Consider the following 14,464-nt stretch of genomic DNA (forward strand, 5'->3'; position numbering starts at 1 on the left):
GCTGGAGGGCATCTACCTTGTCATTTAAAGTAGTTATTTCTTCACAGCGACGTTTCTAAGCTGAAATTATTAAATTTTATATGAACATGGAAAACGATAAAACTACGACGTAGTGGTCAAAGCACAGCATTGTATTTTTTTATGTATCACGTATTCGGTAATTGGACATAAATGGCAATATATACTATTTCTTTATCATTTAAATAGTCAATCAAAATCAAATCAAGCCCCCAGGCTGGTTTGTTTAATTTTCCAGCAAGAAATATTGTTTTCTTGCGTCTTTTTGTATCCCTCTTATTCCGGTTCAAAAAATCCAAACAACATAAAGTGTAAATCTTTATCTCCACATGATCAGTCAAAAACTTCCACAACTCCATTTATTTAAAAAACAAAACAAAACGTAATTTATTTTAGTGAAGGGACATAGATGCACTTGTGTAAATACATTACCCAAACTAGCTTTTTGTGAATGGTGTGAATGAAGTGCTTTTCAACTGTAGAAAGTGACTCAAGGTATCAACAAATGCAGATAGGTGAAAAGTTAAATTAGAAACACCACCATTCTATCCTTCCCAATGTCAACATTAATCAAATATCAGCAACAAATATAAATTGAGATATAAGGAAGAGTCAGACTTGCAGACTCAGCAGTTTTCCATCAGGTCTCACAAAGTGTGCTTGGGAATCAGCAGCTTGGTGATTCTGTAGAGCTGTTCTGAAGAGCATTCTTGGGGCAGGAGAGGTAGGTTTAGTGGATTAAACTGTAGCTCAGGATATTAATGAATGAGAGTATCAGAACATACGGACTCTATTGGCAAGTCCTGATCAGGCTCGAGTTCTGTGATGCAGTCTGGAGGGTTCAGAAGGTTAAATAGGTCTTCTGTCTGACTTTCACCTTCACTGGGACCTGCAGAGACAAGCAGAACTCCCCCGGTGAGGTCCAACAGGTAAAACACAGCAATGCAGAGTGGGTAAACATCTGCAGGTGAGGCTACCGGTAAAACCAGTCAACATCTGTCCCGGTGAGTCACTGACTTTAACTGGTCCATTAATCAGAGGAACTTATTCTCAGTCTGTTTAGATGTGGTACCAGATGTCTACCCGCTCCATCATCTCATCTGCTCCTGCTTCACCTGGAGTAGATCCACTCGTTCTTAGGTGGTTTTCAAAGGGACGGGACTCAACTTAGAAATCCTTCACTGTGTCCCACAGAAGCTATTTCAGCATTATTTTTATCTTATGTCCACGTTGGAGTGAAAAATAACTTCAACATGTGTTTGTACTTGTTTATTGGTCTATAACACATGAAAAGGCAGCTTGTTACATTTTATAACACGTTAATACGTTACACTGCCAGAAATCTGATACAAATGAGTTTTGTAAACACAATCGACAATAAATAACTCAAATAACATGAAACACGGATGGATCATCAAAGGAATATTTTTTGAAATATTTGTTCTTGTAGTTTTCATGAGATTGTGTTAATGTCAGAAATGTGCAAATTCATGCAGCTGTTAGAGAGAATCAAACATTTGGACGATTCCTGTACGATGACCCGTCCAACCTGCCTGAGCTCCGTTTTATTCATCAGGACTTCACATCAGCACAAACGGAGTCCATGAAACGTTGAAATTAAACGTCCAGCAGCCACAGACGTGCACAACTTCCTGCCACCAACTTGGAAACTTGGCCAGTTGGATTCAACCCACAAACAATATTAAAAAAAATAAATAAATAAAAGGTTTTTTTTTGAGAATAATCTTTATTTTCCTATTTGGAACACAAGCAGATGTTGCTTCTGTGAGCTCTGTCATCATTCCAGTGGATCTGCTGCTTACCTGCACAGGTACGAGGACACGGCCGCATTGTCGTGAATAAAGGTGGAACCTTCCAGATGAGGAGACCTGCAGGTTCACCAGCCTGACTGCAGGTTGTGACCACCTCAGAATGGGATGTCCCAGCTCCCTCTGCTGGTCCTACTGGATCACTACTCAAGAAAATGATGACTCAGGAGACACAGCACCCCTCCCCATCTGGATTTACTTTAATAAAAAGGACGACTATAAGCAAGGGATATTTTAACTTTTCTTTATTGAAGAAAAAGAAAGAATCACATATAAAGATGATTACATTTATTGATTGTTGAGCGTCTACAGTATTACGAGGTTCCTGCTAAAAATGAGGAATGAAAACAAGCGAAGCAGCTGGGCACTAAAACAAACAAAAAAACCGTTTTGGGAACCCTTCAGCTCTTTTCTGACGACAGCTCCCACTTTTCCAGTAAATCCTGCAGGTTCAGATTGAAAAGGTCGATACCTTTGTGCGAGAGGTGGACGCCGTCGGTGCGGTAGTGGCCCGTGTTTGTGCCGCACCTGATGTTATCGTGGGTCAGTGAGACCCCGCCCAGGTCTGAGACGATGGTTTGGATCCTGCGGTTCACCGTTGTGCGGACCAGGTCGACCTCGTGGCTGTCGGTCGAGTGGCGCCACACCCTGCGGGGGAGGATGTTCGACCACACGAGGATGCACTGCGGGAAGATGCTTTTAATGGAGGTCAAATCCTTCTTGACGGAGGCCAGGAGGCCAGTGGGACTGTCGGTGCTCAGGTCATTGCCGCCCAAGTGTATGATGAGGACGTCTGGGTTGGGCCAGGTAACTTTCAGCTGGTGGAGCTGAGGCAGAAGCTGGGGCCACGTCATGCCTTGAGTGCCCTTCCACCAGATGGTCACCTTGTTGGGGTCCATGCCCAACTGCATACCTACCTCTGGGGACCTGGCCCGTGACTCGGCCCAGTACACCAGGGAGTGGCCACAGATCCAAATGTTCTTGGGCTCGCTGCTGACAGGCTTTCCTATGAAATGTCAGAGAATAAGTGTCAGTCCCAGAGTGAACTTTTCCAATGTGACACGTTCCTGACGGGGTTTAAGACATTCTGTTAGCCTTGCTGAGGCTTGCTAGCGAAGTATACTCCGAGCAATAAAACCTGGCCTTAATTTCAGAGGTTGGATGAAGCTGAACTACCAGGTTTTACTCGTTATTGTACTCATCAGAGTCCAACACAAAACCCTTTGTACCCAGTTCGTCCCACCCGGACAGCGAAAATGATAACCACAGTATCAGGTAAGCTTAACTTTAACTGTTTCAGACGTAAACATAGCTGAAAGTGCAAATCTCATTAACTTCAATCAACACAATGTCGCTCTGCTCAATTCAATTAGAAGGATCGAAATGAATCACCTACCTTTGCCGTAAAGACACCAAACACCTACCATGTCCCTCGCTACCTGTTCATTTACACCGACAATGTGTAAAACTTAACGAAACCTAAATGATGTGGCTTTTTCCTTTAAGGATGCTTTCATTTTCACTTCAAGTTGGAAGCATCAGAGGTTTCAGGGCCAATCTTTTCGGTTCAGAAAAGAAAAAAAACAGTTGTTGAGGGATTCAAAATTGACGGACGGACGCTGCTGGACAGAGGACTTTCCGAATTTCCCATCATCATTCCGCAGAGTCCATATCAGAACTCGTCTGTTGTTGACCGCTGTGGTGCCAAATCGCTCATGTGACCTGCAGCTACGACATGGCGAGAAAACTTTTTCCACTAGGACATTTTTTTGCAGCGCAGAAGCTCGTTGACTGTTCCAGACATTGCAGCGTTTTCAATAAGAGTAACCTTCAAAATGACAACAGTGAAATGCTGTTGGGACGCCGGTACGCGCTCATGAAGATGCTCAGGCAGTCGACTCAGGTTAACGTGTTAGCACATCGGCACGTGTACAGGTGATGAAAACCCAACTCCCAATGAATGATGGCATTTACGTGGTAACTAACGGAACATCGAGGAGGAGCAATTCATTAGCATGACTAGCTGCATTCAACAGACGAGCAGACAACAAACTCGTATTAACTCTGTCAATCATCAATAAGTCATCAATATAGCGTTTAAGCTTCCTGAGGCCGAAAGGCGAGTAACAAAAAATAGGAGAACATTCCAATCTAAATATGAATGTTCTGACGATCGTCGAGACACCCTGGGGTAAGATTTGACAAATGTAGCGATGCAACATAACTGTAAATGTCTATAAAAACCAAACAGAGTTAAACTTACTGTGTTAATTACAGGATGTTGGAAATGCTAAAATGAGTGACGGCCGGTTGAGCAGCTCAGTTCCCCAAAGTATCCAACTGTGACATTTTAGGACGCAAACAACAATTGTCTCCGACCAGATGCCCAACGATGCTGCAGGAGCCCCCGTGAAGCTGCGAGTAAACGTCTTCATCCTGGTCTCAAAGTTTCTTGTTTTCTGGACTTTCACGTGTTTTTGTGAACGTTTCTCATGCGAATGGGAATTCACCAAAGAGCCCCAAGAAAAGTAGGCAGACGGATCTTAGGAGGAGACCAACAACAGCGCAGATGAAGGAGATTGAGGAAGAATGAGGCAGAGATGTGAGAAGCTCAAGGATTTACTCTGATAACAAAAACTGGTTATCATGTCTTAATGATGGGATGAGAATATTTCTACTCTATTATTTTAACTTTTTCAGGATGAACGAGGAAGGATTTAGTTAAACAATGGAGTTAAGCTTATATTTGTTGTGACGAACTCAAATATGATGGTTAATGACAGAAAGTCTATCAGATTATTAACGTAGCAGATAAAACCAAATCAAACGGCCGGTTTTACATATCAAATCTGAATATCTCAAAGGATTCCTACAGAATTACCTGTGAATCGTCTATCTTGACTATCTAACTGCTCGCCGATGGCGTCTGTTCAAGCTAGACAGTCAACATATGAAGAGGAGAAAGACGTTACTTTCTGGAGTCGGGACTGCAGCCGTCTTCTTGTCTTGATTGACGGGATGAAGGACAAATCGTGGCTAACGAGCAGCTCTGCAAAGACCTTACAGATGCTCCGTGACCACAAAGCATCTGTCCGGGTGGAGGCGTAGCGGAATGTGAACGCAGAAGTTCGCCTGCAGCTGAATGTGTCTGACCGATGACGCAACCCGCGAAGACAATTCCAGGACAGCTCAGATCGCAACGTGTCCGAGGACGGCACACAGCGTATTGTCCGGCGCGACAAAATCTGACTGAATGCTACACGAAATCCGACCTGGAGAGAAGCGAGAACTAGCTTAAAGCTGAGGTCTACGACTGGCCCGTTACGATCATAAAACCCGTGAGCAGATGAACCTAATTCGATCATTCGACCTGGTCGTCCATTCGCTTTACCCCGTTTTCCACCAGGCCGGTTCCTACGCCGATTCTGAATGAAGATCGTTACACACCTGGTGCCGTGTTATAACATGAGTATAAGCTGTAGATTATGGAATGAGAATATCGTGAGTGCCCTAAAGTCATCTTCCAGAACACACTGCGGATATTAAAAAATACTGGGCGTCACAGCGTTTAATGACATTCGAGACTGAGGGAACGCCAGCTGGCGTTGATGGTAAAGAGGGTTTTGGTACCTGGGTACGCCTGGCTAACTCCATAAAGTTTTACTTTTCTAAATACTCGACTATTAAAAGACAAGAAAAGGGGATGTTTACCTTTACTCTTTGAACCTAAAATATTACAGAAGTCATACACCTGTAAAAAGTGAAAACTTGCTTTGGAGACACCTCTGTAAGAAAGTCTGCAGTCACGTTTTCGGCGTAATTGTGCTAAAGTGCTGATACCTGGAGGGATCAAGGTGCAGTCTCTGCTCTTCTCAGCCTTCTTGCGAGCCAGCAGATCCTGGTACTGCTGCTCTCTCTTCTCTAGGATCCTCTGGTTATACACATCCAGCTGCAACATGCACGCAGATTCAGATGCAGCCAAAAATGATCAGCTGTTCCAGAGAAAAGATTTGGTACCACTGACCTTCTCCTTTTGCTTGGTCTTGATGTCCTCCTCCGTCTCGGCTAAGCTCTGAAGACCGTAGGTCGACGGTTCTGTGGGTAAACTAAACTGGACTGATTTAGCAATTTTGGGTGACGACTGGGCGGAAAGGCTCTTGACCGTCTCGATGACCTTCAGACATCTGGCCACAGTTGTAGAAATGGCAGATTTCTCATCGTCTGGAGGGCTGAGTTTTGCTGCTTCCGATGGCGTCACTGTGGCTGTGCTCACGCACGCTGACGGACCGTCGGATTTGAGGTGCGGAGCTGCACGAGGCTGATCGATGAAGGGTAAGACCGCCTGAGCAGAGGGGGGAGAGTAAGGAGGTTGTCCCGCAGGGCGCCGTGGTGGAGGTCCAGGCGGTGGTCCTGGAGGAGTTGGCCCATGCGGACGTTGGGGTGGAGTCCCAGGAGGATGCTGTCCAGGGAGATGTAGAGGGACTTCTGTGGATAGTCCTGCAACTGGTCCAAACTGCTGGGCTGAGTGGCCGGCTCCAGGGGTCTGGGCGAAACCCCCACTGAAGGTAGCGGAGCTCGTCCCCAGAGAGGATTGGGTAATGGTTCCGAGGGGAAAGTTGGAAGAGGGAGTTGGATGTTGGTAGTGAGAAGGTGGAGGTGCAGGTGGTCTGAGAGAAGAAGTGGTGGGGGATTTGGTTCCCATCGTCTTGGTGAGACTCTGTAACATTTGGGCTTTCTTTAGAGACTCCAGCTCTTTTTGGTCCAGGAAATCTTCATATTCTGAGACAGCTTCATGTCTGCTGTGTGGCTCCAAACTAGAAGCCCTAGCAGGGGAGAGAGAATGGAGGGCTTCTGATTCGGAAGAACCAGTTCTGCCAGTATAGCGTTCGGCCCTAGAGGATGACAATGTCTCTCTTTCTGCTGAAGAGGACTTTGGACTGTAGATTTTTTCTTGCGCTCTGCTTGCCAATTTGGAAACATCACCTGTGCTTAACTTTAGGCCAATTGTACGGAGAAGACTCTGGATCTTCTCATAAGGTTCTGCTTGGCTCTTTGAGTCCTGGCTTGTTGGCAGCCATTCAGGACTCGAGTGTTCTTCAGCATCTACCTTCAGCCTGCTCTTGGTGAGCTCCTGAGCCATTCCGACAATTCGGGAAAAGCCTTTTCCATCATGAAGAGCCCGTTCGTGAGGCAGGAGATCATCGCTCCCATAAACTGGTTCGGATTTCTTCTCGGCATCCACTTTTTTGTTTAGCATGTCAAGAAAGCGGTCGAGGGGTTTCTGAGCTGCAGGTTTCTCCACGGGAGGCGACTGACGTGGTTTTGTATGCGAGAGTTGAGGGGATGGGCTTCTGGGAGGTGGTTCTGTGGGAGATGGTGGTCTGTAAGGATGGTGGGAGGATGACTCTGCAGCACTATGGGGTCCTTGAGTTTTAGTGGAGCCAGAAAGAACATCACCAGACTGGGTAGATGGCACGGAACTCTGGGCAGACTGGCTGGAGCGATATGGGTCGTAGGGCGGGTCGCAGTAACGGTCTTCATAGGGTTCGTCGTAAACGTCATAGCGATCAGTGTAGCGCGTGCTGGTGGGCAGAGGGTCACTATAGACCCCTTCCCCATACGGACGAGCTTCATAAAAACGGTCACTATAAGGGTGTCGATCAGAGTAAGGATGACCCCTGTAAGGATCACCATAGCGGTCACCATAAAGACGTTCCTGATAAGGGCTGTACGGTCGGTCGTAATAAGGATCCTCGTAGAGTCGAGAAGGGTGTTGGAGGTACTCGGGTCCTTCCGGACGTTTCTTCAGGATTGAGCGTACAGGTCTGTACTCAGCCAACGGAACAGCAATCCTTCCATGGTCGTAGTCTATACAGGTCCTGTGCCCAGGGTCGCGTTCCACTAGGGACTTCTTGTAAGCGATCATCTCATTCAGCTCCTCCAGTTCTCGTTTTTTCTGTGCCAGCTCATCTTCCACGATTCCAGCTCGTCTGGGAGGAGGACTTGCTTCTTTTCTCCTCCTGTGACTTTCTTCTCGCTCCCTGCTGACTTTGCTCCTCTTCTTGTTGGCCCTGTCCCTGCTCCTCTCCCTGCTCCTCTCCCTGCTCCTCTCCCTGCTCCTGCTGCGACTCTTTGAGCGCCTGTACGACCTCTCTCTACTTCGCACGTTCCGACTGCCTTTGCGGTCGCGGTCAGTGCTGCTGCTGGGTCTCTTTTTCAGGGTACGTCCAAACTCATCTCTTTTGGGGCTCCTGCTTCTACTCCGAGTCCCGCCTCTGCTCCTGCTCCTACTCCTGCTTCTACTCTTGCTCCTACTCCTGCTCCTACTCCTGCTTCTACTCCTGCTTCTACTCCTGCTTCTACTATGTCTATATCTGTTTAAACTGCAGTTCCTCTTGTGGACGCTGGTCTTGCTGTCTCGGGTTCTTAGGCTTTTGACCACTGCCTTGAGCTTCTCTGTGTTTTGCTTCACTTTCCTGAAATGTGAGAGGTAAATTGTGTAACAACAGCTCCCAACAAGTCTGGACTCCACCATAATTAAATAAATCATAACTCACTCAGTGTCCTCTAAAGCTTTGGCCAGCTTGATGGTCATCTGCCCAGTGAAACAGATACATTTACATTGAACGAAAAACACTACTGGAAATACACAGTAATAATTGGATATGGAAATATTTTAGTTATCGTTTTACTTCTGCTATTATAACAATCTCAATCCCAACAATTAACCAATTAAGAAGAGGTAAAGGTCCAGCATGAAACCAGCTTTTGGACATCTTATCCTGTCCATGGCGCTAAAAGCTGAAGTTAGAAGTGAAATGAAAAAAAAAAAAAACAAACTCACCTTTCCTTTGCTGGCTCCCACACCCCCGAGTTTACGGACAGGTAAGAAGACGCTCTCGGTGTAGCGTTTGATCCTGATGGCCTGTATTCCACCCTCTGCCGTTTCATGCTGGAAAATAAAATATCTTCAACAACAGCAGTGCGTTCAGGCCATTTAAAGGCTTCATCTTCATGGGGCGGGTTCCTGTTGACTGTATTATACAGTCTCCCCCAGCTTCACTTACCGCTGCCAAGCTGAAGTCCACCTTCTCGTTCAGCTCCAGCTTCTTCTTCTCCACAACCTCAGACATGTGGAAGTACAGCTGAGGATTCTGGGAGCACTTGATGAGGCCTGAGTTGTCGGAGAACTCGATGACGATGCCCTGGTGATCCGTGAGTTAAAAACCAAATTTCATACTTCACATAAAAGATATAAAATAGTTTCACTGGTTGTCACAGATGAGTCCCAGCCTGTAAAGAAGCCCCCCCCCCCCCATGTCTTACATGTTGCCGCTGCTCGTTGGACTCCTCAAAGGACTCGGGGAGGATCTCTACATAGGTGGCCCGTTCGGCTTTGGTCTCTAGGTGTGTGGCGATGTGGAAACGGACCTTCACAGAACAAACAGGTAAGATCTGTGTTTTCAGTACCACCTCCTGTGCTCAGAGGACAGAACCCTCACCCTGTCTCCGTCAAACATGGTGGCGGTGCTCAGCAGGTCGTTGGGACAGAAGGAAAGCTGCTTCTGCTGCCCATCAACGGTCATCACCAGGCGACCCATGCTAGGCTCTGGTTTAGCTTCCCCGCCAGCGTTAGCATCAGGCAACGGTTTATCATCCTCTTCCTTCTCTACTTTTATCTCCATCCGTTCCTCCTCCTCAGCGCCTTCTTCCTTCTCATCTTCTGTGGTTTTCTCCACTTTAATTTTGACCTGAGAGAGACAAACAATATTAAAATAATGAATGTTTTCAGGACAGAAGGGAATTTCCTCCTCTACCTGTGTGACAGGCATTTGTCCATTTTTTGGAGCTCCTTGTTCTTCAGTCGGCTCCTGCTTGATTTTCATGTTCCTGGAGATGGCCTTCAGAACAGTTCCTTCAAAGCGTTCCTTGCTGATCTCGTCCAGGGTGTCGGGGTCTCTCACTTTAAAGCCAAGGGGGGTCCACTAGGATGCAACAGCAAATGCAGATGAAGTGAAATACAAATCTTAACATTAAAACAAAATGAACCTTGGTATAAAAACATGTTTATATGAAACGTGGAACCCCAGTTAATAATAAGACCCTCTTCAGCCACAAAGAAAATTTTAAAACTTCATATAAAATTGGTAATAGCATATATACCAACACAGAGCCAAGAACTTTTAACAGGGTTGGGGCAGATAAATATTACATTTAACTTTGAAAACATCTTAATATTTGTATTTACTTTGCATTTGGCTGCCTCCAGAGCTGCCACTGCGTCTTCCTTCCTCTTCCTCTCTGCCTCTCTGAGTTGCTCCTCCTCCTTCCTCTTCACCTCCTCCTCCTCCTTTTTCTTCCTCTTCTCTGCCTCCTCTCGTTTCTTCTGCTCTTCCAGGATCGGGTCTTTGTCCCTCTTGGTTCTCATCAGCCGGATGGCTCTCTTCTTGCCTTTTTCCTGCGGGAACAAAATGACACCGTTAGTGGAGGTTTTTTCCTCCTCTTCCTTGGATTTTCACTCCTCGTGCTCACCAACGCCAGCGTGAACTCCACCTCCTTGTGCACGTCTTCAGAACTGAACTCTGAGTCGCTGAAGTTCTCACAGGTGTCGAAGGAAAGCTCTCCGTGATCGGCCGAGTTGACAATGCCTTCATCGCCCGACAGCCAGGTGATCACACCCTAAATACCAGCAGATGACACACGGAGAACACAAGAGGCATAATTAAAATGTATCATTTTTAAACATACCTTACAGTTTCACACTTACAATTACAGTCATGTTTTCCAATGAGTCAATATCACTATCATTGATAAATTGCTGCCAATGTTTACCAGCTCTCTGATCTCCTTGGTGTAGCTGAAGGTGAAGGGGACTTTAGGCTTGATGTTGGTTGCCATTTTCCTCCCGGTTGCTACATTATAGAGCAGGTTGATCAGCACGTGGTCGTTCTTCAGCAGTGTGATGCCACAGTCGCGGTGCTCAAAGGTCACGTTGGTCTTGATGGGGCCGATATTTGCATGAATCTGGCCTGGGTAACCTGGCGTCTGAGGCTGAAATTACACGTGATGTCAGGATTTAAGTCAGGATTGTAAGATTTTTAAGAGACCCTGCAGATGTGAATAATAGACGATAGGTGGATGCATCTTTTCCAAAACTTTCTGTGGACTCTTCACTGTCACATCAGTAAACAGGAAGTGCTCACCGAGGGCTCCGTGATGGTCTGTGTAACGACACCTTCATACAGCTCTGGGTCTAACTTCATGTTGGGTCCCACTTCCGACGTCATGCTGTTCTGTAATTGCTGAACGCTGTCGTTGTCGTTTTGACTGTTGTCCCCCTTGCTGGCAGAGGATGCAGAGGCGGAGCAGATGGTCAGGAGGAGGGGCTCCTTCACCCGTTTGATCCGGATGGCACGGTTGCCTGATCTCAGCTGAGGAGACAGCAGTTTCAGATGAAAGCCCCACTAAAACTGCCCCAGAGAGGGCTACGTGGATGCCTCACCGTGATCACAGTGAACTCCACTTCCTCGTTGACGTCCTCTACAGTAAACTCCACATCGCTTAAATTTTCTTTGACGTCAAAGGGAAGCTCGCCGTGCTTCTCGGACTTAACGACACCTTCGCCATCCTTCAGGCTGATGATGACGCCCTGCGGAAGAGAACTCATTAGAGACAAAAGACATTTTACAAAGAGGGCTGACCTGTAAGGGACACTTCCTGCCAGCTGACCTGCTCTCGGATCTCCTGAGTTTCACTGAAAGTCGATGGGATCTTGGGCTTGATGTTAGTGGCGCGCCTCTTCTCGGTGACAATATCGGTCAGCAGATTGATGAGCACCTGGTCGTTCTTCAGCAGTGTAACCGTGCTGTCCTTTGCGTCAAATGTCAGATTTGTCCTGAGCGGCCCGATGCTCACGTGGACCTGACCTGGGTACTGACGCTCGCCAGGCTGCAGAGCAAAAAAAATAAAATGCAGTCAACAACCAGGAATCTGAGGATGAAATGAGTGAGTTCCAAATCAACTGACCTGAGGCTCCACAATCGGCTGAGTCACCACAGCCTCGTAGATTTCTGGTTCCACGTTCTCCGTTCCACCAGGTGCCACCTTCACATCCGTCGCTATTAGACTCCCCTACATCACATCATTGATGTAAAAAGATTAAAACACACACCGACGACTGATGGCGCACTTTAATTTTCCACAAATTGACAAAACCTATAAGATTTTTTGGAGTCAGACTAACGTTTACGGTTGTGTTCAGCATAATTGGCCCTGGACACATTTCAGGAGAACTGGAAAATGTATTTAGATGTGTTTAATCTATTTAAGTGGCACGTGTGGTGGAGGGCTGACTGTCATCTTGCCTTCTCCTTGCAGGCAGTGAAGTGGACTCGAACACCAGGCGTCATTGCTTTTGGATTTCCAAAAAAGACGTCAAAGCTGAAGGTGTACTTCTGCAGGTCTTCTCTCTCAATGTAGCCAAAGCTCGGCTGGAAACAGATAAACGTCTATCAATTATAATCTCGGAAGATTACATAAAACCCACACCAAACATTCAACAATTTACACACATTTGTCAATGTATCTGGATGTATACAGTATATATATATATTATATATATATATATATATTTTGATTGCAAATATCAAACCTATGAGCCATTGGTCACATGACATGACCTAAACAAGTTGCTGCATGTGCACATTCTCACCCCAATAAACGAAATGATGCCTGTCGACCTTCCTGGGGGAGGCCTGGAAACAGAATGAAAGAAGGTGTTTTTGCCAGCAAATGAGATTGTTTTGACAAAAGACAAGGAAAGCATGGGGACCTACTTCTCAAACGTGCGCTTCCCCAGGAGGCCAAGAGCCTTGCTGGTGTTAGGTTTATTTGTAGGTTTAGGTCGTGGGGCAACAGTGGGCGGCTCAGTCGCCGGCGTCGGGACAGGCTCCTCAGTCTTTTTGGCATCTGGTGGTGCCGATTCTGTGGGTGGTGCCGAAATCAAGGCTTTGATCTGGAAGAAAAGATGGAAACCATTGAGGTATTTGGGGGCTTTATGAGGCTGAGAGGGTTCCACACAGCAACAAAACAAACGCACCCACTCAGGCTGGTCTGGCGGAGGGTTGGGCAGCACTTCCTCTACAACTGGCTGAACAGGAAGGAAGATTTTCAGCAATGACACGATAAACATTGAACAAGCACAGCATCATTAATAGTGTGTTACCTCCCCTGTCCACCCAGTGGGGTACCCTCCAAAACCCACAGGGGGTGGGATTCCTGGGGTAAGAATCCCTGGGGGAGGAATCCCGGGTGGTGGGATGCATGGAGGAGGAACCGGGGCCACATATGCTGCAGCATCTGGAGGAAGTGATCCTGGTGGCAGTGTCTCACTTCCCCATAGTTCAGGGGGACCTTCAGGACGCCAATCAGATGGGGGGCTCCAGTCTCTAGGGTGCATTCTCCAGCCTTCAGGGTGACGTAGCCCCCAGTCGTCAGGATTAGCTGGTCTCCAGTCATCTGGGTGACGTGGTCTCCAGTCCTCTGGTGGACGCAACCAATCTTCAGGATGACCACCCCAGCCTAGTGGTGGGGGTCCTCTTGGTACCCAGTCAGGTGGCTCAGATCCTCTTGAACCCCATCCACGTGGAGGCAGGTGGCCCCATCCACCTGGTGGAGGTGGACCCCATCCATCTGGCAGAGGGGGGCCTCTTGGGTCCCATCCTTCTGGCGGTATTGGTGGCCATCTCTCTGGAGGTAGAGGACCCCAGCCGTCGGGTGCCAGTGGGCCTCCTGGTGGCCGAGGACCCCATCCACCTGGTCGTGGAGGGCCCCAGCCTGGTGGGCCTATGTCGAAAGGCGGACCGTCTTCGCCTGGCGGTCCCATTGTGGGTCGACTCCGTTTTGGTCCCATCATGTTTCCACGGGAGCTGCGAGGAGCAGACGGCTGACTAAACTAGCTCCCGACACAACTGTCTAAACGGCAACAGCGTGCTGTACGAACGTAAACCAGCGTTTTGGGTGGAAACTAACCTCTTTTAACACCATAACGTCACTGATGTTGATGAAAAATCATTTTTATTGAAAGGCTGCAACTGTACGTGCAAATCAACACAGCACTGTGCAGAACTTCTTCTTTATATCACGTCTTCTGCTGGCGCGCGCCCCCCTCGGATGGAGGATGAATTACAACGAGCTACAACGACTGATCGCCATTTGTGGACTTAAAAAATGTTTTAATGTACCCAAGTTGACGATAAAGTGATTTTAGTATTTACAGTTATAATCCCACCTGTCTGCTCTTGGGTGAAATAACGCATTTTGGAGGACTGGATGATTAAGGATTTTGTAAGAGGATAAAATAATAAAAGGGGAGTCGTAGGGGGGTTTTGTTTTGCATGTTTGTTTTGTTTTCTTTAAATAAAGAACCCGGGATAAAGAAATTGTATGATAATCAGCAATGGCCTCTATTTAAAAATGGCCTTGATAATTCAAAACATTCTTTTCTTTGTTCCTCTTAAAGATACTTAGAGAATACTTAAGAAGATACTTAAAGAAATATAAAAAGAACGATGGTCATGTAAAAAATTATAAGTACTATGAATGTCAACTTTGTATTA

At 46.8% G+C, this 14,464-nt stretch overlaps 1 protein-coding gene across 4 annotated transcripts; it reads right to left on the bottom strand.

Moving 5' to 3' along the window:
* Positions 1 to 217: 217 nt before the first annotated feature.
* Positions 218 to 14,223, bottom strand: si:dkeyp-121d4.3 (uncharacterized). Of its 4 annotated transcripts, XM_057047868.1 has the most exons (22): positions 13,072 to 14,223; positions 12,946 to 12,996; positions 12,683 to 12,861; positions 12,559 to 12,601; positions 12,212 to 12,337; positions 11,874 to 11,978; positions 11,577 to 11,795; positions 11,350 to 11,496; positions 11,051 to 11,278; positions 10,680 to 10,898; positions 10,380 to 10,526; positions 10,096 to 10,305; positions 9,665 to 9,832; positions 9,350 to 9,598; positions 9,174 to 9,278; positions 8,915 to 9,052; positions 8,692 to 8,799; positions 8,405 to 8,442; positions 5,872 to 8,323; positions 5,688 to 5,796; positions 804 to 907; positions 218 to 727 (listed from the first exon to the last, which is right to left on the bottom strand). In XM_057047868.1, exons 1-22 carry the CDS (start codon positions 13,759 to 13,761, stop codon positions 686 to 688), a joined length of 5,877 nt encoding a protein of 1,958 aa, XP_056903848.1. In that variant the 5' UTR covers positions 13,762 to 14,223; the 3' UTR covers positions 218 to 685. The 4 variants fall into 4 exon arrangements, with proteins under 4 accessions (XP_056903848.1, XP_056903846.1, XP_056903847.1 ...); XM_057047866.1 differs by lacking the exons at positions 218 to 727; positions 804 to 907 and adding an exon at positions 2,078 to 2,853 and having other exon boundaries at positions 5,559 to 5,796; positions 13,072 to 14,218; XM_057047867.1 differs by lacking the exons at positions 218 to 727; positions 804 to 907 and adding an exon at positions 2,078 to 2,853 and having other exon boundaries at positions 13,072 to 14,022.
* Between the last annotated feature and the right edge of the window lie 241 nt (positions 14,224 to 14,464).

Source organism: Takifugu flavidus, chromosome 11, assembly GCF_003711565.1.
Source record: "Takifugu flavidus isolate HTHZ2018 chromosome 11, ASM371156v2, whole genome shotgun sequence".
NCBI classification, from domain to species: domain Eukaryota; kingdom Metazoa; phylum Chordata; class Actinopteri; order Tetraodontiformes; family Tetraodontidae; genus Takifugu; species Takifugu flavidus.

Bases quoted from the DNA above. Each gene is read 5' to 3' on its own strand.
- si:dkeyp-121d4.3 (XM_057047866.1), bottom strand. From the start codon at position 13,761: ATGATGGGACCAAAACGGAGTCGACCCACAATGGGACCGCCAGGCGAA. The intron at 9,599-9,664 runs GTAGAGGAGGAA...TGTCTCTCTCAG, and splicing joins GACAAATGCCTGTCACACAG to GTCAAAATTAAAGTGGAGAA. The intron at 8,324-8,404 runs GTGAGTTATGAT...CTCACATTTCAG, and splicing joins AAAGCTTTAGAGGACACTGA to GAAAGTGAAGCAAAACACAG.